Source organism: Pyrus communis, chromosome 15 (genome assembly GCF_041283825.1).
Source record: "Pyrus communis isolate YQ-2024b chromosome 15, ASM4128382v1, whole genome shotgun sequence".
Taxonomy (NCBI): domain Eukaryota; kingdom Viridiplantae; phylum Streptophyta; class Magnoliopsida; order Rosales; family Rosaceae; genus Pyrus; species Pyrus communis.
The window spans coordinates 40,992,840-41,017,855 of record NC_142579.1 but is presented as its reverse complement, the minus strand read 5'-3'; the positions used below and the strand labels follow the sequence as shown (position 1 = coordinate 41,017,855).

General features: G+C 37.4%; 5 protein-coding genes across 8 annotated transcripts; 3 read left to right on the top strand and 2 right to left on the bottom strand.

Moving 5' to 3' along the window:
- LOC137734036 (uncharacterized) lies at nucleotides 1-1,647 on the top strand. The gene has a single exon (XM_068473287.2). The coding sequence runs from the start codon at nucleotides 245-247 to the stop codon at nucleotides 1,274-1,276; it is 1,032 nt and encodes a 343-aa protein (XP_068329388.1). The 5' UTR covers nucleotides 1-244; the 3' UTR covers nucleotides 1,277-1,647.
- A 3,775-nt stretch (nucleotides 1,648-5,422) lies between these two features.
- LOC137734052 (deSI-like protein At4g17486) lies at nucleotides 5,423-7,315 on the bottom strand. Its single transcript, XM_068473312.2, has 3 exons — nucleotides 6,906-7,315; nucleotides 6,146-6,433; nucleotides 5,423-5,825 (listed from the first exon to the last, which is right to left on the bottom strand). The coding sequence occupies exons 1-3, from the start codon at nucleotides 7,042-7,044 to the stop codon at nucleotides 5,563-5,565; spliced, it is 690 nt and encodes a 229-aa protein (XP_068329413.1). The 5' UTR covers nucleotides 7,045-7,315; the 3' UTR covers nucleotides 5,423-5,562.
- A 6,853-nt stretch (nucleotides 7,316-14,168) lies between these two features.
- On the top strand, nucleotides 14,169-19,410 carry LOC137718450 (uncharacterized protein At2g39795, mitochondrial). 4 transcript variants are annotated; one of them, XM_068458015.2, is made up of 4 exons: nucleotides 14,169-14,483; nucleotides 14,970-15,298; nucleotides 15,588-15,751; nucleotides 19,266-19,410. In XM_068458015.2, exons 1-3 carry the CDS (start codon nucleotides 14,238-14,240, stop codon nucleotides 15,745-15,747), a joined length of 735 nt encoding a protein of 244 aa, XP_068314116.1. In that variant the 5' UTR covers nucleotides 14,169-14,237; the 3' UTR covers nucleotides 15,748-15,751; nucleotides 19,266-19,410. The 4 variants fall into 4 exon arrangements, with proteins under 4 accessions (XP_068314116.1, XP_088543111.1, XP_068314108.1 ...); XM_088686985.1 differs by lacking the exon at nucleotides 19,266-19,410 and adding an exon at nucleotides 16,031-16,464; XM_068458007.2 differs by lacking the exon at nucleotides 19,266-19,410 and having other exon boundaries at nucleotides 15,588-16,464.
- On the bottom strand, nucleotides 17,784-18,946 carry LOC137716049 (zinc finger protein 1). Its single transcript, XM_068455446.2, has one exon. The coding sequence runs from the start codon at nucleotides 18,793-18,795 to the stop codon at nucleotides 17,968-17,970; it is 828 nt and encodes a 275-aa protein (XP_068311547.1). The 5' UTR covers nucleotides 18,796-18,946; the 3' UTR covers nucleotides 17,784-17,967.
- Nucleotides 19,411-22,503: 3,093 nt separating the features above from the next.
- On the top strand, nucleotides 22,504-24,311 carry LOC137748323 (class V chitinase CHIT5a). Its single transcript, XM_068488467.2, has 2 exons — nucleotides 22,504-23,976; nucleotides 24,064-24,311. Exons 1-2 carry the CDS (start codon nucleotides 22,863-22,865, stop codon nucleotides 24,084-24,086), a joined length of 1,137 nt encoding a protein of 378 aa, XP_068344568.1. The 5' UTR covers nucleotides 22,504-22,862; the 3' UTR covers nucleotides 24,087-24,311.
- The last annotated feature ends 705 nt before the right edge of the window (nucleotides 24,312-25,016 follow it).

Genomic DNA, 25,016 nt, shown 5'->3' with positions numbered 1-25,016 from the left:
TGTCCCTCCCAATTTCATCTGTGGAGTCCGTGACAGATCTCTCTCTCTCTCTCTCTCTCTCTCTCTCTCTGCCCCTCTCCTCCCAATATCCCCCCATAAAACCCCATACCCTTTCCACCGTCTCTCTCCAACTCTCTCTCTCTCTCTCTCTCTCGCTCCAAAAAAGCACCAAAACCCTCAAAGATTCCCTTAAAACACAACCCAACACTAAAATCTAACTAAGTTCCAAAACCCCACCACCCAAATGTCCCGCCACTACTCCTCCGCTTTCCCTTCTTGCTTCCGCCCGTCCACCTCCATCAACGGTCGCCTCCCACCACCGTCTCCGCCTCCCATCTCCGGGCACCCCAACCTCACCACCTGCCTCTACCACACCGACCACGCCCTCTTCTCCCTCACCTGGTCCCGCTCCTTCCTCGGCCGCTCCCTCCACCTCAACCTCCTCCGCCACTCCTTCGATTCGCCCCTCCCTCCGTCGCTCTCCTCCCCTTCCTTCCACCTCCACATCAAGCCCTTTCTCTTCTGGAAGAAGCACGGCTCCAAGAAGCTCTCCCCCAACATTCTCCTCTTCTGGGACCTCTCCAAAGCCCGGTTCGGCTCCGGACCTGAACCCCAATCCGCGTTCTACATCGCCGTCGTCGTCGACAACGAGATGACCCTCCTTGTCGGCGATTTGACCCGCGAAGCCTACGCCAAGACCCGGGCCCAAAAATCCGAGACTCCGCAAATCCCAATCTTGAAAAGAGAGCATGTCGTCGCCAAGAAAATCTACACCACTAAGGCCCGGTTCGGCGGTAAATTGCGGGAGATCCGAATCGATTGCGGGTCAAACGCCGACCCGACCCGGCTCTGCTTTAGTGTCGACGGCCAGGTTGTCCTGCAGATAAAGCGGTTGAAGTGGAAATTCAGGGGGAACGAGCGAATCGAAGTCGACGGGACTCCGCTGCAGATTTCGTGGGACGTCTACAACTGGCTTTTCGAGAGCGACGGCGGCGGCGACGACGGCCGCGCGGTGTTCATGTTCAGATTCGAAGAAGACGGGGAGATTAAAGAGAACAATTACCAACTGGGTCATCTGAATTCGTGGAATTTCGGAATGAGCGGGATTGAGTGGCGGAAGATGGGGAAGAGCTTGTCTTCTTCTTCGGTTTCGATGTCGTCGGCGGCGTCTTCCGGTGGAAGTTCGTCGGTGATGGAGTGGGCGAGTACGGAGGAGAGCGAGCTCAGCGGCGGTCCTGCTGGGTTTTCTTTGCTTGTTTATGCCTGGAAAAGGTGAAGTCCAGTCCAGTCCAGTCCAATCCAATCAATTCAATTAAATTCTTGAAGCTAGTAGTATAGCGTGCGTGTTTGAGATATTAATCCATGGTGGGATCGGATTATATAATGATTAGCTAGTAATCTCTTACTAACCCATTTGTTTGTTGAACATAAATCGAATAAATTCCGATTTAATGGAGAAGCATAACTACGAAATTCATAGATAATTAGAGCTAACAAATATATGTAGTTAGTTACTAATTACTACACTTGGCAAGTAAAAGAGAAACCCAGCTGGTTTTCTGTTGTTGATTTTTTGTATTGGGAATATGATGTAATTTTCGTATTGTTTGTGTAATGTAGTTTGTGAAAGATCAATGTTGAAGGAAACCATCTCTCCCATCATCTTAATACCTCAAATTGTTAAGAGTATTTATCCGCCGGACGCGATTAAGAGCGTTTCATGATTTGGACATTGTTTTTCAATTCACTGTGACTCGCATTTAATTTTTTTAGCCTTTCTGTTTCTTAGTATAGATTAGCATAAAATGTTTTTACACTAAAAAATGCATAGAAAATAAAAGTGTAAAAACAAATTAAAAATTCTTGTTTTCTAGTTCAATTCTCAGAAACAGAACAAAAAAAATAACCCAAACGCAAAACTTTATTGTTGAATCCCCATAGCCATCACCTCCATCGTTCTCTCTCTCCTGGGCCAATTAATCAGTTCTGAAATCGGCGACCTGACGGGCCTCCTTGCTGTCAGCTTGAGTTTGAAGTAAGAGAGAAAATGCGGGAAGTAAGGGGGAGAGAGAGAGAGAGAAATGGATGGGGGTGACTGGTCGGGGTTTTACAGATTCAGAGGAACGGCCAGCGAAGTGGCCGACGCGGGAGAGAAGGGAAGAGGAAGAGAGTTTGAATTCTTTTTTATTATTATATTTTTAATACGACTGAATTTTTAAGAATTGCATACCAAACAAATTTTTGAATTAAAAATTCAAATCCAAATATGAATATATTAAAAAATAAAAAATTGAGTTAAATTCTTAGCACCAAATGGACCTTAGATTCTGATTTGTGGTGTGGCGTGAGCGGTGACATTTTGATTGGGAGTGTGGTAGAGTTGTTCATATGAAATTTTCCCAAGTTGGCGACACTGGACAAGTTGCTTGTGAGCCGGGTAATTTATTTATTACTTTTTTATTATTTTCTTGGTGGCGTAAAATTAAATAATAAGCAATAATCTTGGTCCCTTAGGCACAATCTGAACCGTGAAATTTGCTGACCGTCTCTTGGGTCGATAAATAAACTGACAGTGGACGGTGGATTTGGGTCAGGAAAATTGATAAAGGAAAGGGACAATCTTGGGCGACCAGACCTGACCCGAAGTGGTGTGAACCGGTCAAACGAAATGAATATTGGGAAAGAAAACGTCAGAAGGTGGTAATTAGTGTTGGTGGTGGCAGGGTTGACTGTTGAACCGGAAGCCTCTCTGCTTTCCACTTGTATATTTCATCTCTTCCGCCCTTTCGGAGACCTGGAATATCTAGTAATGATAAAATAAAAATGTGCGAAAATTATTTGTGTAAGTAACGTTCAAAAAGCCTAAGTGATATTCTTTGCGAGAAAATTTTGAGCAAGATTGTCTGATCACATTATCAGAGGAGACTTCTTTTCCTAAAACACGGGATTTTATTCGAAACTTGTCTTGCCTAATGCAAAAATTATCCTAATCAAACAGTTATAGATTTACTTGCTGAAAGGTTTATCCGAACGATGAATTTGTTTAATCGGTAGTTTAATTGACAAATAAAACTTTTCATGTTTCCTTTTTGTAGTGGGTTTGGAAGCATCGGCTGCTGAAGTTGTCAAATTGGTACAAATAAGCCGTTGTGATGTTATCTAATTCGCACGTGTTTGTGCACAAGTTTAGCATGCAGTCTTCCTACTAATGTGAAAAATTCCCCACAGCCTACTATTGAAAACAAGACTCAATCCACCTTATCTGCTGCCCAAAAAAGGGTTTTAGTCAATATCTCATGCATGAATTGCCTTCCGTGATTTTCCTTTCAGTTTTGACAAGCTTTCTTAAGGTATAATACCTTGATTTGCTAGGAAGAGGAGCGTAGGGATCCTTCGCTAATATGGCTACGCTGATTCTACCGTACATACATGTAGAACTCAAAGGGAGAGAATAGTTAAAATCAATCCGTATATGCATGCGCAAGTCATAAACCATGAAAAGATCTAGGATCAACTTGCATGGATTCGATTGATTCTAACATTTACCTTTCTCATGATAATCACTTCATTTCAATACAATGCACCTTGATGTCGATGAAAATTCTACGATGTAACGGTGTGTATGAGATGTACCAGTGTAGTGAACGACTGAATTTGCATGAATCAATCTCATTCTAACCGTTCAAATATTTGTGAATCCCATGCTTTGATGAAAATTCCCGGGGTCGATCCAAAGAATGATTAGTCATGGGACATGAAGTACGAGTTAAAGGTGGGGTTGCCATTCAAGGTGCAGAGTTGTTGTCCGGACTCCGGATGCTTCCTGTAAAAAGGTCGGCATCTCTCCAGAGAATTTAATAAAAGGCACAGAGAGAAGGACGCAGGGCTTCACAATTCACATGCAGATTGTTTGTCTTGTAATGCTATGGACGGGAACGGGATTTGTCGATTTCTTTCAATACTAGGTATCTTTACTTCACATTCTCCAGATAAGGAACAACTTTCAACTAAAGTTGGGGTCCATTTGTTTTCAATTTTTTTATTTGCTTTTACCTTTTTTTTAAAAAAAAAAAATCTGAAATCTTATTTGGTAGTTAATTTCACTTTTTATGAGGAAAATTGAAAACTTAAAATAGTTACCAAACAAGATTTCAGTTTCCAGTTTTCAAAAAGTGAAAACGAAAAATGAAATGATTATCAAACAACTTATAAATAGATTTTTTTCTCTTTGTAAAAGGAATGAAAGTACTTGCAAAATGATTCACATCACATATGGTATAACACATGTTCAAAAAATAGGGTGGTGCTATCCACATTCCACACACATCTATTTTTATCTCTAATACATTCCATGTTAATTTATTTCATTTTATTTTCTTCAATTCGTTCGATCAATTGAGAGAAACATGTGGAAAGTAAAAAGCGAAGTGTGTGAAGACTGGAGACCAAAAACATTGCATCCATAAAACAAGTCAAAGTTTGACTTGTAACTTGCACGTAAAGGTTCCAAATACTTTTAAATCGGTTGCAACAAAGACATTTGAAAATCGTAAAAAAGAACGTGGTGTGCAAGTTTCTTAGAAATAGGGATTTGCGGGTTCATGAACTTTAAGCAACTTTAATCATCATAGCCGGAAACCTTGACATTAAGTAGGGGTTGTGGTTGCCCGTTATAGGCATTTTCACTTCACTTGCTCGATTCAGATGTAATGAAATGGAGTTTTGAGGAGCTTATTTGTGAAAGACCCCGTGCAAAATTGAGGTGTAAACTAACATGTACACACTCAATGTTTTTTCCGAAGGCATATTTTAACCTACTCTAATTTACAAGGAAAACCGGAGATTCAGACGTAGGTACAAACGATATACACGGTCTTGTGGGCCTGTTGTTACTTAGAATCCAGGAGCCGAAGCCCCAATATTTGGGTGGTTTAGGTGATCTACTTGAATTAAGCCCAAATTAAGCCCAAACTGAAACCCAAGATTGGAACAAGAACTCAAAAACCAACCACCCACATGAGAAAGTTTTTCACCAAAAATGCGGGGGCCCCAAACGGACTACGAAATGAAGGCATAATGAGAAAACCCACTAGGTCTCCCACCCACCTACTATCCATAATGCACGCCTACATGTTACAGAGAAACGTTCGTAGGACTGCCTACCTAAGGCATCTTTCGTACCAAGTGGGACCAGCGTTGGATCAGATCGAACAATTCAGTCAGACAGACTGGTGCCTGTGTGAGAGGTGCCATACCAAATGGTTGCGAAAATTCATAGGTCTGCATGCGTGCGACTCAATTCTCATTTTGTACGGTCCCTTGAAGATACAAGAAACCAATTTGAAAACCTTTCTCGCTTCTCACCAATGCGTCAAAAATACATGAACCATTTTCATTTTTTTTTTTAATACAGAAAACAGCAGGACTTCAACGATTTCAAGCAGCTGTTTACACAGCAATGCAAACAGATTACATGATGGGAAATAATTGGAATTTGCAATTTCCCCCATTCCTTTGTGCAATTGAAATTCTAAAACCCTAGTCTCAAAACTAAAAACAGTGTCAAAGCTTTAGAGTAACCGCCGAGGTTGAGGAAGAATGGACCAAGGATTGAGACGGAGGAACGCAGTGTCTTTGTCTACTACTTCTGCCTGCAGACTCTGCAGTGGAAGATTTTAATGAAGAGGACCGAGGATTTGAGGATGCACAATTAGTCGAATGGCTTCTCAGTTTCTTCTTGTCTCCGTTACAAACCCCCTCTGATCTTACTTGTCGAACCTTAGTTTCGTTAAGACCAGCCGGAAGAACACAATTGCAGAAGAAACCTAAAGTTCACCACAATGACGCATATGAATTATTACGGAACAAGAAAGTCTGCCTAACGTCATAGACATCCCAAAAAGATTATACAATGGACAAATAATTAACAATACAGAATCATTTGTATCCAAATTGTTATTTCCCAATGAGTTTTGAATCCTATGTGCAATAAACTGAATCTAAAGACGGGTAACGATGGAAGTTCCGGTTGTCATGTGGCATTGGCATTCATGGTATGCTACTAAAAGTGGTTTTGTTTCAATGTGGTGATATACTAACAATGGCGGGATCACGAAAAACTGATAATAGATGCTTGATTTCTTACCAAGCCGAGCGAGGCGGTTGACCCAGCGAGGAATAGGCTTCCCCGTCAATCTGGTGCACACATCATTACAGAAGTGGTTGCAGTTCTTGGTGATAAGATGGTACGTGTTCCCGGAGTATTCCTCTGCTAGTTTCTCCATAAATGCACGGACCTCCTTCGGATCCAAATCCGTTCTTCCGATCAAAATTGATTTTCTGAACACAAAGCCGGGGCATTGCTTCGGTTCCACTTCGAAAATCCCAGTCGTTGCATGGTCATGAGCTCCAAAGGCATATTCAACGCCATGTACTGCATCACATTAAAATAAAACATTCATGCAAATAAACAAATACAAACATCCACATTTGTGTCTACCATAAAAATCTAAAATCAAAGGATGAAAACAAACAAACAAATGTATATTATTTTTTATTACCACAATAATAAAATCAATTAAAAATTGGGAAAATTGCTTGGAATTGAGTTCATTCGAGAGTAAAGGTTCTCAATTTATCAAACCCAAAACATGAAAACTGAATTCTAATTACCCTTTCAGAATCAAATCACTCAGAAACTCTTTGATTCTTCCTAAAACATAAAGCCCAAGTTCAACTTGATCGAAATTCCACTACCCGGATCCAAAAATTTAGACTTTGATACCAATTTGTTGAGTTTTCATTCAACCAAAACACAGGGCCAGATCTAAGACTTTCTCCACAGCCAAACAGAAGATAACCCAAAAAAAAAAAAAAAAAAGGAAAAACCCATTAAAATTCATTACCTTGGACGCCGGAATGGTAGACTCCGAGGCCGAGCCAATACGCGTAGCCATTGATCGGAGTAAGATCGTACACGTTCAGATAAACGGGCACCTTCCCAGTCTTCTTCTTCCTCGGCACCAATGCCATCCTACAAAGCATTTTCTCTTTCTATCTCTCTCCCCAGGACGATCAGAATCCAAAAACTCCCGAACCAAAATTGAATTCGAAAACGGAGAGCTCCAGCTGCCCCAAAAGCCAGCGGGAACTGCCAAAACCAAGGGCGCCTCGGAAATTGTAGAGGTTTCGGGAGGGCAGAACGGGAAGAGAAGATTCGGAGAATTTTCTTTTCCAGAGATATTTATAATTTAATTTAATTTTTTTCTTGGAAGACGAATCTTAGGTAGCTCTGGCGGCCGAAAGTGTCTACGCCGTGAGCTCGGTTTTATAGCAAAAAGTGGAAGCTTCTGTCAGTCTATTTTCTAGTCACAAAAATGTCCCTACAAGTCGAATTAATTACCAAAAAAATGCCCATCCATAACTGAAATTTGCTAAAAGTAGCCGCCACAAATATTAGACACCAAGCAAGAAAATAAAAGAAACTTTTGTGAAAAATCCAGTCACGCTTTTTGGAGTTTTTAACAATAAAATGGTTGTTAAGTAATAAAATAAAATGGTGAATAATGTTCGGCCAGTTAATGATGGGTATAAATTTTCACTCAAAATTTTTCGTATTTTTAATCATAGAGCTTTGAAAATTATTCATCTGTTTTTATACAATTAACTAAATAATCTTAATTTTAATCAATTTTTTGCAAAATGATTTCTAATCTGAACATTATTGATCATAAATATGAAGTTTTATAAATCTATAATGAGTAATTTTGAGTAAAAATTCATACTCATCTATGTATTATACTATTATTCTTTCGAGGAGTCGGGGTGATTGGTGAAGGGAAAGAGAAAGGTTGTGCCTAACTTTCTTCCAACCTAACGTATAAGCTAATTCTTGGTTTGCCGTGTTGGGTGTGCTTTATGCAATATTCTTTGGATTAAACTGTTGGGAATTGGGATTAGTGGTTTAATATTTGATCTTGCTTATTGTCGCTAAAGTGGGAAGGAAATGGGGAACGGGTAATGTGACAATCCGTTCTTAATTTTTCATGTAATTTTTTTTTCAAATGTGTAAAATGGCATTTATGCCCTCATTGATAAAGTGGAACCTATCGTGGATGTAGTTATTCGGCTTTTAAATTATTTTTCTTGATAACGTAATTAGTTAGTACTCGTTGTTATGATCGCGTGAGATCGAGTTAGACCCGAAACGGTTTTGTAACGAAAAAGTTACGTTTAATTAAAGTGCGTTAACAACAGTTAGAATTGTACACGTGTGTTAATTATTTAGTATTGGAAGCTACTGTTTTTGATAATGTGCGTTAGATTCCAAATTGTACAAAACCTTATCATTTCTCCTATTTAAAACTGGACCCGTGACTTATTTTCCCTCACCAATCAATTTCACTCCTATTTTCCCTCACCCAATCAGAAACTGTCAATTTTTTTTTTCTCTCTCTTTTCTTCTCCTTCTTCTCTCCTCACACATCACTCTCTCTTCTCTGCAACAACGAGGACCACCTTCAAAATTTCACAGATCGACCTTTAAACCACCACCATTGTGTTCCTCTCAAACCCACGAACCCATCTGTACGAATCGATCAAGAAATGGACAAGTTTTGAGTGTCCAACTTATAGCAACTCGGAACTCCGACTTGGGTGTGGATTCTCCAACGTTTTCCCGTGCGAGTTACAAGGTTTTGGGAGTTTTGGAAGTACCTGCACAACTCCCCATGGCCACTAACCTAAGTTGGGAGAAGAGCCAACGTTGAAACACACAGTTTCAAGGAGTAGAAACTAGGTCCGAGACTTTTGAGCTTTTTCAATCAATTTTCCGTCCATTTTTGGACTTCCAAAAGGCATAGACTTGTTTTACTCTTCATAAGCTTCATTTCCATATAAAGTTTGTCAAAAATGATTGAGAAATGAAGAAGATATGAAGATTTGAAAATTTTCCAGAAATCGATGAAAATTCCCCAAATTCCTGCGAACCAAACGGTGACGAAGGTCCACTGGAGGAGAAGACAAAATATTTCATTAAAGCTAAAGGAATATTCTAACACCGTTAAAGGTAACTGACGTCGTTACTGTTTAGCGGAATATTTCGTGAAGTATGACAAAATATTCCCCTAGAGTTATTGTCAGTTTGTCAAGTGCATAGGCATGCGTGTGGTCTGACTTGGCAGCACGTGGCGGCGCATTCGGCCTCCGACCGACATGTGTTTGACGTGTACAGGTCTGTGACGTCGTGTATAATATTTTTGTATATTTAAACCCGCCGTTTGAGCAAACTATGGGGGATTTTCCTAGCCTTTTTGTGTAGGTCCTAATTAATTAATTAGTAAAGTTATTTCACATAAAGGTAAGACTTACTCCGAGGAGGTAAGAGGACAAAAAAGGCTAGGAGGCTACGATCCATCGACGTATCAATGAGTGGACATTTGTTTATATATACACACACACACACAAAGTTTTATATAACATTGTATACTAATGATATAAGAATACGTATACGTTGAGATTTATATATTGTCATGGCATGTTCACATACATTATACTTGCTCATCATGCATGCTTGCACTAGTGTAGTACTCGCCCCAGTCAGGGCCAGGCTTCATGTGTATGTTCACATCGCACCGCACACTCACCTTGGATCCATTATAGGTGTCAGTCCTGTCGTATAGGTTGCTATAGGTAACTCTGACTCATATGTGATATGCCTAGCGCCAGTCTTCACGTGATTGTAATACTATAGCATATATTATGATTACACCCAATCTAATCTTGTTCATCTCAGATTCCCTCTGCATGAACTCGTGTGTTAGCATAGATTGATGAGCACTTGATTTTACCTATGCTACAATTGAGATATTGATTGGCGTATTTCTAGATTTATCATGGATTTACATTTGGTTTCATACTTATATGTAATATGATTTTCTGAAAACTATACATGTTTTATGGCGATGGGTTAGTATGTTCATAAACTAAATGTGTTTTATAAACCCTTGTTTTTGCCCACTCACCCTTCTGTTTTTTGCCCCTCCAGGTCCTAGCTAGTTAGCTGATTACTCTGTGGCGTACAAGGAATATCCGACGGTTATGACATATCCATAAATAAATGTAGGGGGCTTTTCCCAGTTATGTATTAAGTACTTTAACTAGTTTTGACTGCACACTTTTATGTCATCTATACTCTGAACACTTGTGTTTTATGGGTTATTCCCACTACTGCGCACTCTCTACTTTAGTTTAAATAAGTGTTAGATTTGGTTTAAATTTATCCATAATTTTATGCATCACTTTCCTTTTGGTTACGTCACTTTCGGATGACGGCCAGCATGCCTTAACTCCGATCGGGATGTGTCAGGTGATTCTAGGGAGAGACCAACTATGGACATGTGTCATCGGTTGTGGCGTTTCAATCTTATAATGTTATGTTATGTGCTAAATTTTTTTAACATGTGTTATTATTTTATTAGAACGCGACGTTACAGTAGCGTTGAACCCATTCTATTTAACTCATTCTCGCTAGGTTCCACAATAAAAATAAATCCCACCCCTTTTATAAAGATAATTTAAATGTGGTCTCTCTTTGCAACTAAAAAAAAAATGATCTCTCTATCATTTTTCAATTTAGAATTTAGGACCAATCGGAAACAATAATCTTGTGCTCATATATTTCTTTGATGCCAAGATGTAATGGGTTTGATAGCAGTGTTATTTCATGTGGTGGTCATGGTGCTTTTGGATGATTCAACATAAGGTCCTCCTATAGCTCATAACTACTTCTAAAATTTTTCTGTCAAAACGCATTCATAAGCGCTTTTAATTATAAAAAAAAAAAAAAAAATGCTTTGAATCATCGAGAAACAATCCCAAAAGGATCAGCAGTTTTCCTATTAAAATTTACTATTTATTATTTTGATAGGAAATTGTACTTTAAAGTACTCTAAATTTTTATACTTAAAAAGAAAGAAAAACCACTTATAAGGAATACAATATGAGATTTTTTCAGTGACAATAACAATTCTCATTTGATAGATTCTTTTTAAATGGACAAATGAGGGAGTTGTGAATTCTTTTCATGGTTTTAGAAAGAAAACTTTAACGAAAAGTTTATGATATTATTTATTTTAACGAAAAATCATATTTTTACACTAAAAAGTCAATTATGGTACTATTTACTTTACCTTTTATTTTGTCTTTATCGTTAAAACTCAAAATTTTCATATTTTTTTCGTTAGTTTTTATTTTTATTTTTTATTCTTACTTTGATAAATAATTCATGGGGTTAAAAGTAAAGTGAGGGAAAGAATCGATGCGGTAACTTGGGTTCCACCGTTAGTAGCAAGAATGATGGCTTATGCGTCCAATGCCACGAGCCACTGTCACGTACAATGGAGACAGTCTTGATTTTCACCCTTATTTTTATATCTAATTTTTAATCAATTTAAAAACTCATAAATTAATCTTTTATTTTCATATCAAAATTTTAATCATTTAAAAACTCATAAATTAATCTTTCAATAATTTCTTAATTTTTTGGTGTTCTATAAAATTCGGATATAAATATATCAACTTGCAGAAACCGGAGCTACTAATTCGACACTTGGTAAATTATTTATTTCTTTTCTTTTCATAAGTTGTGTTTGGATTTATTGTCAATCCTTTATTAGGATATGAACAACTTAGAGAATGACATAACCTTACAATATCATCATCTTTAATAAAATGTAATATTATTTTATTTTATATTGTAAAGCTCCTTGTAATTTTCTAGTAATTAATTGCATACGTTCCCACGCTGACGTGTAATATGATTCCAACGTATCAAAATAAATTATGATTGATGCACCAAATTGCTAATGAGATTACGCACCCACATTCTTAATATGATGATATCATTTTAGTATTAGAATCCATAATTCCATATCATTTTAACTTTTTTTTCTTTTTTTTTTAATACAAAAAATAGCGTTAATAGGGTAAAAAAAAAATTTAGTTGTTAGTTGGGGGAGGGGGGGGGGGGAAGGAAATCAGTGGGGATTAAACCCTCACTAGGGTGAACTCAAAAAATATTAGAATCCAATTCATAATTCCACAATATCCTTTTCCATAAACGATATGTCAAAACAGAGCCAGTGAACTTACACTATATTTGGATGAGGGAAACAAACTTAGAATTCTAGTAAAAGTCAGAATTTATAAATTGACATACACAAATTCCCTTGTTTGGATTTATAAACATAGAAATTTAGAATTTCCACGTGGAAAAAAAACTTGAAATTTGGGACCTCCAATACCCAAGTTCAAATTCCGAGTGGAAAAAAACTTGGAATTTGGGACCTCCAATTCCCAAGTTCAAATTCCATGTAAATAGGTGTCATTTTCCAATTTCTATGATTTAAAGTTTAAAAATAACAAATTCCGTATTCAATTCCGTTGTTATTTTAGTTTAACCAAATAAGAAAATTTACAAATTATAGAAAATAAAATCTCGTCATTTCAATTTTTGTCATTTTGAAATTCTTTAGTAATTTTAAATTTATTCATCCAAACACAAGGAGAATACATCAGTGAAAATTTGAATTCAAGTTGAGATTTCAAACCTTTACTTACTTACCATTAGACCAACCATTAAAGTTAAACAAGTAAAATTCTAAACCAACCATAATAGGAGTCGAACCCGCAAATTTTTTTTTTGAACTATTTCTCGATTTATGCGTGTAATCATTGTGCAAGGACAATGCTAATCCTTTCATCATGCAATTGATATTGAAGAAAGGAAAATCGAGTTTGGAACCTTGTGTGGATGAGTAAACCAAAAAACAATTGATGTTAAATAAAAAACTTTGTCATTAAGCTTTGAATTTTGAAATGCAGTCTAATCCAAACAAGTTAGAAACGACCATACGCGTGCGTTAGCATGCATGCTTATCTTAACTGCATGAACCCATGTGTCCAGAAAAGCTGATGATCTGCCAAGCGACAGCTAAATCTTTCCACATAATATAAATATCTATAATCTTTGATTGGAAATTTGAAACCCTACCAACACCATCCATCATCAAGTAACGCAGTTTTTTCATCATGCATGTTGGAGCGTGGGAGTACTGTTTCTGCATTTTCATGTCTTATAATTCGAGGGATGGCCTCACATCAATTATTACACCCATCCATGGCGCATGTCGGCCTTTCGGGACCACATACGGGTGAAGGACTTCCATAGCAAATCTGATGTGAAGATACGTACACGTATTCTTATATCATTAGTATAAAATGTTATGATAACGATGTATTCGTATAGTTTAAGTTGTTATCCACTTATGGAATTCCAGGCCAAAATATTCTATGAATATGAGTTGAGATTTTGATGTGTAAGCAAGGGATGTATCCCTTTGCATTTACAACTTCATCGTGATGAGAACTATAGATGGAAATAAGAAGTACTATATATTAATATATAGTATACTTCGTGTTTTGAGTGACTCTGATTGCATGCATCTAATTCTGTAAAAAATTTCAACTTTGAAATATTCCAAACTATCAACGGGCTATTTGCTTGGTGATATTTCTCCTCCACACCATTGAAATAGGTTGCAAATTCAACTCACGCCCTTCATTGTTTATTTTAAACATCAATAATCTTACAGACCTGGACTGTCTGCTCTTCCCATCCCATATCCTTCCTATTCTCTCCTATTTATGTGGTCATGGTTAAGTCACGTCAACATTTTATATTCTTATTACTTTTTGTCTTATTATTTATATAAAAAAATTAATAAAAAATGTTGAAGTGACTTAACGGTGATTACAAAAAATAAGGAGATGGAAAGAGTATGAGATGAGAACTGCAGACAATCCAGATCCTAATTTTACACATGTGAGTTATGATAGTTGACCGGACTAATATTTCCATTTTTCTTTTCATCGAAGTTCAAATCCGCTAGCATGTATGTAAAACCTGAATTTGACTTTTGAAGTAGTGAATATTTGAAGGCCCCAAAATTTAATCTTTGCGGTATGTATCCAGGCCAGATCATGAGTTTATCTGGGGACACAACTTCTTCGTCCTAATTCAACTGGGCCTATGTTTAGGCCCATTAAACATTTATGTTCAACTTTCAAAGCCCAATTCAGAAATCCATCCTCTTCTTCTTCCCAGTTCTGTTCCACTGTTAACCTAAACCCCCAAAATCCTTAAACCCTAAATTCAAATTTCCGATTCCGAACCCCCAATGGCTCGACTCATTCGAACCGCTCGAACCGCGCTCCCATTTTTTGCTTGTTGCGCATCCAAAACCCTAGTCAATGCCGTTCAGCGCCACCCAAATCCTCCGCTGCGGAAGGCAATCTCATCCTCTCTCTTCCACAGCAGACATTACGCTTCTGAAGCACTTTCCCAGTCGCCCATGGAAGCTAACATCATCAGAATCATCAGAAACGAAGTGGAGTACCAGTCCGAGTATGCTCCTCCTCAGCAGGTTGGTCATCCTTCTCTGTTATTCTTAGCTTCTGTTTGGTTTCCGAGAAAATTGCATGAATCGAAACTCTGAAAGAAACCATCTTTATATACTTGATTAAGTGGGTTTTGCTTATTTCTGAATTTCCATTGCAGTATTGAGATTTTTTTACATGTAAGGCCTGTTAGATAGCGCTTTAACCAAAATTGATTCTGCTTGCGTTTGCAGAAGTGCTTCTCGTTCATGTAATTTGTATAGAAGCACTTTTCTGATGTTTCTTTATGATGGACTTCCAATTGCTAATTCAAAGTTCAGAGTGCACTTCTAAGTGCTCTTCAGGAAGCACCTTCAAGTGCTTCTTTAGGAAGTGCTAGGGTTTTTAATACCATTTTCAACGTATTTCTAGTATAATTAAATGTGTTTCTTCTTGAAAGTGTTGATTTTGAATTTCTAATCCACATTCATATCTTGTGATTGGAATTTTAACAATAATTATAATCACAACAGCCTGCCACGAAATTCGAATCGTTTACCGTCCAAGATCGACCGGGTGAGCAGTGGATTACAATGAGAAGGAGATTTGGAGACACTGAAGATATTAAAATTGAAGTCACCATGTTTGATGGGTATGAAACTGCTCCCAAAACTGGAGATGACAGCTCAGGAGAAGATGTGCGTCTTCACCTTAGTGTGCTTGTTGATATTACAAAGGGGGATGATTCCAAGGATTTGGAGTTTCTATGCTCGGCCTGGCCGGATCGCTTGGAGGTTCAGAAAGTTTATGTTCTTAAGCGTGATCGAATGCCGGCTAAACCTTATATGGGACCTGATTTCAGGTACAATTTCATGTCTCCCTCATTGTATTTTTCTTTTTTGGATTGTAAAGCCATTTTTTTCATTTTTGTGATCAAGTATATTAAGCACCAGAACGTTGGTGTCTATTACATGCCTATAATATCTATGGAACTTGAATATGAACCCTACTTAAGATTTTATTTTTAATTTTTTTATCTCATCGGTCTTTATAATATCAGCATGTCAATTTATGCTTCGGCTATTATTTTTGGTTTGCAGTCTTAGTCCTTGGGATTGGTGGTGACTCTGTTTGCTTGTTTCTATGGGCAGGAGTTTGAATGGAAGGATTCAACAGAGGTTCAGTGAGTATTTAGAAGCAAGGGGAGTGAATGATGAGCTTTCTGTTTTCTTGCATCAATACATGATGAACAAGGATAGAATAGAACTGATCAAATGGCTGGGAAAAGTCAAGTCGTTTGTGGAAAAATAGAGCGGTAAATATCTGATATCTCAAATTAGATTTCCGGTCATTCTTTTGTTCTTACTTAAAGAAATCTACCATTGATAAGATAGCTGTTCTGCCCAAGGTAGTCAGCTGTATACTTGTATGAAAGCACCCACTAAAGGATAAATAAGTACGTAGCTCCTGAATGCTGTGATATTTACTTAGGTCAGCAACTCTGTGTCTGTGCTATGGTGCTTTTGATTGTATGGAATTTTACTGCTAGCAAGTGATGGGAAATTGGCATTTGAGATGCATCTGTGATTGGTAGGGGGCGACATGGAGTATCCATGTGTTTGTTTTCTGGATTTCCGACTAGCCAAGCTGCAAATGAAGTTTGACAGACCCGGAGGCTATCGGCTATGTGTCCTTCATTGGTTTGGAAGATGAAATAATTGATTAAGGATTAGGGTTTCGAAACGCCACCATTTCGTTGAGTTTGGTGAAGAACCCGACACTTGAATTTTACTTCGATAGTTTAGTTCCACTACAACTAGTAGTGTTAGTAAGAGACACTCAAACAATCAAACTGTTCCTATAGTGTAGTAACAGTCTAAATGCAATAATGTTCGAGTCTAGAGTTTTCCTCTTTAAAATGGTGCACTTTATGGGTTTTTGACTATGAAATGGAGTTTGGATGAGCTTATTTGCGACAAACCTTTTTTTATGGGGTAATGTTATTTACACACTCATTTTTATCTTTCACACTTCTTGTTAATATCTGTTATTTGATTTTCTTCAATTCATTCAATTTGACGATTAGAATGTGTGAGAAGTATAAAAGAGTTTAGGGATAAAACCACATTTTTATAATTGTTTTCCAATTAGTTATCTATCACTCTGTGTAAAACATGATTGTCCGAAGGCGTAATTTTGTTCAATTTGCTCTTCAAGAATAACCAAATAAATTGAGAAATGTGTATGAATATGAGTTATAGAGCAACTATTCTAAAGTCTTCTTAATTGGGGCAGCAGGTTTAGTTACTTACGCCAACCTCAAATTTATTTTATTTTTTTTAATAATTTTTTTTTTAGTTTGTGATAGGAACTTAATTAGCAAGTAAAGTAAAATGTGACACATAAATTAATCATATAATTTTATAACTAAATCTTTTCTAGATTTTTCAGATCACTTGAGGAAAGTGAGTTATTACACGCTCCTCAAAAGAGGACAAAGATAGTAGTATTAGCTTAATGAATATAAAATTAAAAGAAAAAGTAAAATCATTTTATATTTCATACAAGGACAAAAAAAAAAAAAGATCATCAATCTAATATTCATGAGTATGACTCCATTTTTTGGGTTTCTTGTAATGTCAAGTTGTCAACTTTACATGTGTTCCATCTCAATCTTAATCTCTTTTGTGAGTGGAGAATTGTTTAAGGGTTTGTTTAAGAATCATTTCATATTTTAGATTTCGATTTTTAAGTTCTAGTTTAGGGTTGAAAACTGATCCTAAGACAAAATTTGAAAATTTGCAAAAATAGATTTCTATTTTCCGTAACACATAAAAATAGCTTTTTATTTTATTTTATACTATTTTCGAAATGCATATGACGTGTTGTATACATTCGCTTCCTTGTCTGATTAACCATGTCATGGGAAAAGAGAAGTGGAGAAATTGTATACTACATGTTACAAGATTATCTAATCAATATGTCCCATTGTATTTGATTGATTGTTTTGTTTGGATCGAAGTAGACACAATAATCCTAAATTATTTGGAACAAGGCTTACTAAACTCACATGTTCTTTCTCTTGCAAGCATAACTTTTTGTTGAAATCTTGTTGGACTAAAACAGAGGAGCTCACTTTGTGATTGTTTGAAAATCACATCTCACCATTTTCTTTGAAGTGCAGCTTCTAACTTCTGAATACATGTTACCCCGAAAAGAAATTCCTTTGGCTCATGAAAAAGAAGGAAAATGACTTTTGCACTTTCCTTTCGTCCTGCACTTTAACTTTTTCTTACCTTTTAGATTCAGTAAATGAAAAGAAAATTAAGCGACGAAAAAAAGCAAACTATCAAATGCTCTTGCTATTCTCAAAAATCAAATTTACACAAACCATACTCGAAATGTGAAACGAGAATTCTAAACCACATCTCAATACTGACAGAAAAAAAAAAAAAAAAAAAAAAAAAAAACAGAGGATCATGTATGATACAAAGGAATGAAGAAGAATTCTGCCGTCTAGGTACTAACAAGTTAGAGCTTGAGCGACAAGTCAAGCTTCATTTCCTCCTGATCGCTGCTACTCTTGAAACGACCGTCGTTTCCCAACCAACATTTTCCAATTTCTTCATTTCCTTGTGAAACCATGTCGCTCTTTGCCATGTCAAACCTCCCAGCTCCACCACCACCTCTAGCTGCTGCAACTCCAAGCTTTCCGACCGTTGGTTGCTGATCAAAAATCGGTCTTGACCTAAAACTCCGATGTCCATAAGAACTTCCGAACCCAATTACAGACGAAGGCATCACGGAACTAGGCTTGTGGATCATGGAATGAGCCTGAATGTCCAGTGCCCTAAAAGCACCACCATGGAGAGGCAGAGAAGCCAAACTTGAGTAATAAGGGTACCCAAAACTTGCACCTGAGGCCGTTATGTGGGACCCCAACACCCTCTGCCCTCTCTTTGCTAGGGTTCTCTCTCGTTTGTGGGCATTCTGGTGCCCTCCGAGCGCCTGTGAGCTGTAGAATTTTCTTTGACAGTAGTTGCATGGGAAAACCCTAGGCTCTGCTGCATCAGAAACAAGGGCGGTGGTGCCTTCTGACGACCCCGTTTCGAGGGATTCGAGTAGATTGAGTTCCGGATTATCAAAGCTGAACCCACGATTCGAATCGCTATCCGAAGCCTCTACATCAATTCGGATGCTGGGTTTCTTCTGTTTTTCTTGATCTTTCATCTCCTCCTCATCTTCTTCAACTCTTAGTTTCTGTTTGGTTTCTTTTGGGTCTTGAAGTGGGGTGTTTGGACATGGAGGAACTTCTACAACCGAGAAGATATTTGTTTCAGAATTCCTAGCCGGTTCCATTACAGAAATCTTGGAGGATTTTTTCTGATTTTTTCAAGTGGGTTTATGAAAATTTGAGCTGATAGAAAGTTGTACGCAACACCCGAAAGGATTAAAAGTGTGTTTGTTGATAGGGGGGAAAGTAAATGTTTTTCTTGGTATATATGGATACTGGAAGAATCCACTGTTGTTAGTAGCTTTCTTTTAAAAAATATTAAGATCTTTAAAGTTTATATAACTTTATAGTGTTAGGTTTACTTAAATGTCATGGTAATTTGTCACACGCTTTGATTGGATCCATGAAACTTTTAATTTTTTCATGAAATGATCGTTCTTCTTTGATTTGTTGTTTATTATGAAATCGGATCGAGAATTATGTTGTACTCATGGCAATTCATAAACAAATGCATGCATGAGTGTATGATAAACACTCTTAATTACTTAAGTTATAAATCTCTTACGTATTTTTATTTTTTATTTTTCAAAAAAAGGACCGAATTGAAGCGATTGATGTTCCCAGCAATGTCACCCTAGCTAGGGCGTGAACTACATCTTAGTACAGGTGACTATGGGAGTGTGCCCCTTACCACATTCTGCGGGGGACCTCACTTTCGTTGGATGTTCCATACTCATCTAATTCTCATGTGTGTTGTGGACAGAACATTATTGACATCTACTTGTAATTTCATTGACTTATTTTCCCTATTTGAGAATGAAATGATTTTACTTTGAGTTGGGATCAATGAGAGTACTTCTCTATCATCTTCTTTTTGAAATGCAGTGGACGAGAGAAACTTATCTACGTATAAGTGTATATTTATTAGAGATGTTTAATTAAAACAGTTCTTGCATTGAATGAGATCACTTGAAGTCGAGTGAGAACAACACACACATAGACTCAATATTTATGTAAAAAATGATCTACGAATATGTGAATTATGACGTGGTGATTCGTAAACTCTAAACAAGTTTTTCTCCGGTTTCATAAGATATGGTAGGTGAAGTAAATTATTAACAAATTAAAAAGGGCACATGCATTTCGAGAATTACTGGTTTATAATTGTCGTTTTCATAACCTAATAGTCCCATCAATTGAACAATTAACTATCATTGGGAATAAGTGCATATGTTTTTTGTTTAATTTTAATCCTTTTAAGCTTAGCTGTTGTCAACCGCCTAAACCCTAATTTAAAAAATCCTAAAAAGTTAAAACCTCCTTATCCTTAAACTCTAGAGTCCATGTTACTACAGTAATAGATTATTAGCACGCAATGGATCCACTTAAACATAAATTAATCTGGCAGGTTAAAGCTAATTAATTTGGTTCACTGGCACAAAAGCTAGCTAATATTCTTAAATTCTAATCTCTTTACGAAAGATATAAAAAATAAAAGATGATTTGTCAATGCTTGAATGGCGTCAAATGGCCGACAAATAAAATAGTGGGGAAGCTGAGGTGGAGCTCCTCATGCTAATGTGCTATGATAGTGCCGTTTCATGCCGAATTATTAGTATCTAAACACCATTAGATCTGCAAAGTTAACCCCTAAGATAAATATAATCTTTCAAGCAACTTCTCAGTATACTTAGAACACTCAAATTATAATGTGATATTACGAAATCACTCAAATTATAACTTGTATGATTTTTTGAGTAACTTTTAAGTATAATATATCACGTAATGTTACAAAATCATTCAAATTATAACTTTGCGTATATACTTTTTAGTCTTTGGATTTATTTATTTATTTATATATTTTAACAGAATTATTGCACGGACATAAAGTCATTTTTAGGTCTTCTTTCACCCAATCCCACACATAAAAGTTTAGTATTAATAAAATTGAGTGACTCACACTGACTTGAGTGGAGTTTAGCATTTAACCTTCTCATTGGCTTAAGGGAAACAAACAACCTATATGATTACATGTTAAACATTCATAGTCAAATCAAATATGGGACCAAATCTCCTTTTGAGATCTCCTTGTCTGTCCAGCTTCCAAACTAGTTCGACAAACGAACTACTCCAAAAGAAGAAAGGACTCATCTCCTCCACCTAAAATGTTTTCAAACATTTGAACTCTATTTCAAAAGGGGACAACATGATCGGAGAAAAACTTGCATATATCGTGGTGATGTGACTTTCCATCTATCACATAAGTCATATGATTAGTGTTATAGATACAATTTTCATATCAACTTGTTAGATGTAAATTTTTCTTCACCTACAATCACCTGCTCAAAATAGTACTACGAATTAAAGAAAAGACGACTGTATGGTTCATGATATTCAAGAGCAGTGGATCCAACACGAAAACTTCTAAAAAAGTCACTCATTCTAGTATTACTTTCAACTAAACTTACAACTGGCAAAAGTCAACCCATGAGAAGATCCACAAAGAAAATGTTATCAATTCATAAATATAATGCTAAATGAACATTGTTAGTCGAGTTTTAATCATATTAATCATGTGGACCTTTGATTCTATAAGCTCGTTCCAAATTGTTTTTAAAATGGCTAAAAGCTCTTTTGGTGGTAAAAATGTTTTCGGAACCAATTTTTAGTAAAAATGCAAGTGAATCCTGAAAAAACACTTTAAGTGCTTTTGGAACTTAAAAATATATTCTCTAAAAATAATTTGAGTAATTTTAAAATCACTTCCAAAAGAACCATATATTCATACGAGTTCAAATCGTGTAAAGTGTCACGTTTGAAATTGGCAACCCTGCTTTGAAACAATCAAAATCATGGGTTAAAATGAAACCTCTCAATCCCAAACGGGCTCGAGAAATACCATAGAATTTGTTAGTGTATAGATCGAGTCACTAGACATGGCCCTAACTTGTTCCCAAACTAAAATCCTAAGGTATCCACCATTAACCCTTTCGGGTCGGCCCAAAAGTCATACCCATTAGGCCCATACTACAGAATATGAGTTCCAAGTAGCAACTACAAATAGTCAAAGAATTGCCTTTCTGGTTTTGACATGGGATTGCTTTTCTGGTTTTGACTTTCGCACCCAGAACTTGTTTTGGATTTTTTATTAACATTTGACAATTTGAGTGGGAAACGGTCCACCTATCTGTGCGAGGTTTACCAACTTTGGAGATGAAGCATTCAACTTAGTGATGGGACCAAAATCCATTGAACCCCAAAATAAACAGCATAGATTAAATGCACTAAAAAGTAATTGGGTGCTTCCAAAGTCTTAGTGGGTTGCTTTCTTCACCGATCACCACTAAATGTATCTAGAACGCTGAATAATTGTACGATACGCAAATTGACTCGATCAATTTCATGTGGTACTTAAACAATTCTATCGGTGCACGTGCGATCATGAGTGTATGCTTTAAATGATGACAAAAATTAGTGGCTACCCCATAACCAAGAAGATAGAACAATGACCCTTCAAAGAAGATATTTTTTAGTGTGATCGGAATACGAGATGGTATATCACGTGTTATTATACAAATGATGTAATATGCATGTTAAAAAGTTAATAACTTAAACAATAAAATTTCTCACCACTTATATAAAAATACGTGATGTACCACTCGTATTAAGGTTTCTGCCTTTACAAAATATTCTCAAGTGAACTCAAAACCAAGTCAAACTTTTCTACTTATTTTTAATTCTCCCATGTGTTTCGCCCGTTAAAAGAGACGTTTCGGTTTACCGTGACTCTCTCATAAAAATAAAAGGTGGCGTGAGGAGGCTTATAGCAGCCCGTATACAAGACTTTCTCATCTGATAAGAGTTGAATGAAAAACTCGGCAGAAACTTCTATTTAATTTATAATTCCTTTTCAAATAGATACACTCCATTTCTTGCCACAATTTCTGTAAATTTGGATGTACATGTTTGATATTTTCCTCCTGCTTCAGAGTTCAAACCCTAGCTGCTACTTTAATTTGACATATATCCAGCAGGAAACTTCAACCACAAACTTGCAAACACAAAGCCAAATGTCGGCAACGTGGTTACTTCCATAGCCTCTCGCACTTCTGACTTCCTCCCTCTATAAAAAAACCTAATAACTCCAATTCTGCCGGCCATTCCGAATCTTGTACCTCAGAAATATAGCGCAATGGGCACCCCAAAGTTGATGCCTTTTTTCATCCTTGTAGTCTTACACACAATGCTTTCTTCGAGCTCGGGTTCGAATTCGGATCGTTTTTATCCATCTGCAAAAGGTATCAGAGCAGCCTATTTCCCATCATTTAACTCCTTCTCACCATCCTCTATAGACACCCAATACTTCACCCACATCTACTATGCTTTCCTCGTACCCGAACCCATCACTTACAAACTCAACGTCACGGAATTCGACCAAGCAAGAATACCCGAATTCATCCAAGCGCTGCGGACCAAAAAGCCGGCCGTCACAACCCTCCTGTCTATAGGAGGCGGCGGTAGCAATTCAACCACGTTTGCACTCATGGCTTCCACCCAGGCAACCCGAGAAGTTTTCATCCGCTCCACAATTCAGGTGGCCCGGAAATATGGGTTCCAAGGCCTTGACTTGGACTGGGAGTTTCCAGAAGATGCTGTGCAAATGACAAATCTTGGCTTGCTGTTCGAGCAGTGGAGAAGGGCTCTGGATAATGAGGCTAGACTTACCGGTAAACCCCGTCTACTTTTGACCGCCGCAGTGTATTATGCTTGGAAATTTACCGTTTATGGCGGTCCAAGATCTTATCCGGCCGGGGCAATAAGTAAATATTTGGATTGGGCCAGCCCAATGTGCTTTGACTATCACGGGTCGTGGGATAATTTCACCGGGATGAATGCTGCGTTGTATGATTCCAAGAGTAATATTAGTACCCATTATGGAATCGGGTCGTGGATCGAAGCCGGTGTCCCGCCCAAAAAGCTCGTCATGGGTCTGCCTTTGTACGGGAAAACTTGGACGCTCAGGGACCCGAAAGTGAACGGAATCGGGGCACCGGCTTCGGGTGTTGGGCCGGGGGATGGGATTTTGGTTTACAGCCAAGTAGTTGATTTTAACAGCAGAACTAATGCGACTGTTGTGTTTGATGTCGAATCAGCGTCTTATTATTCTGTATCGGATAGCACTTGGGTCGGGTATGATGGTGTCCGGTCCGCGAACGTGAAGGTTCGGTACGCTAAGTCTTTGGGCTTGGGCGGATACTTCTTTTGGGCTCTGGGCCAGGACAATGGATGGGACATATCAAAACAAGGTAAGTGTCCAAACCCAATCTCAATTTGAATTCTTATTTCAAGTTTTATGTAGGTTTAAGTTTAATGTTGTGTTTCTTGTTTGGCAGCTTCTAATGCTTGGAAATACTGAGGATTGATTTCAAGGGAATATAATGCGCCAAATCCCGACGTTTCGTGAACCGTGGATATGTTTTTCTATTAGTATTTCTCTCATCATGTGATGAGAATATATTGTTGATCAAGTATCAACTCCACAAATAACTAAATACATTTATTTGTATGCTTGCATTGTAATTTATTTATTATAAGGTAGACATATTATCTTTTTAATATAAATATATCGTTTGCAATTTCATGGCCAAGACTCAAGAGGTAAACAATTGAGCACATGTGTGGAGAGATATACAATACCCATTTCGCAGACATAGATGATTGAGAATTCAGCCGCAAGCCAACAATCAAAGTGTTGATAGAAACATAAACCAACAAAACAACTGAAAATTTCAAAATTAAAATGTCTAACGATATAAAAACATAAATAGCAATGAAATATACATTAAAATAGTTGAAAATCAATATGAGTCCGGCACGGCGGACCACCTGGTCGTCCAACCGCACACACTGACACACGAAGCATCTTCACCCCACCCTCTCCTCTTCCGTAATTTGGTCCCACCCACTCCCCCGGGTTCCACCCCCTCAAGGCTGGTGCCAGATACGAACATCCGAACACAAAAATTAAATCTCTCCAACAACAAAGCATGTCTGATCATGTTGGAAGTGGTGCTGAAGGAACTGCTGGACTAGGGTCTGTAGTAGGCACTAGAAATCCAGTCCAGAATCAGAAGGTCCTTTGGACTTTGCAACTGCATCGAGAGTTTGTTGCTGCTGTTAATAAGTTGGGCGGCCATGACAGTATGTTCTTCAATCTCTTAACAGATTTTGTTCTACAACCGAATTAGGGTTTTAGCGATTTTCCATGCATATGCACTCCAAACTGAATATTTTCAGTTCTTAATGCACTCACTGTATGAGGGAATGCATATGTAGGAGAATGAAA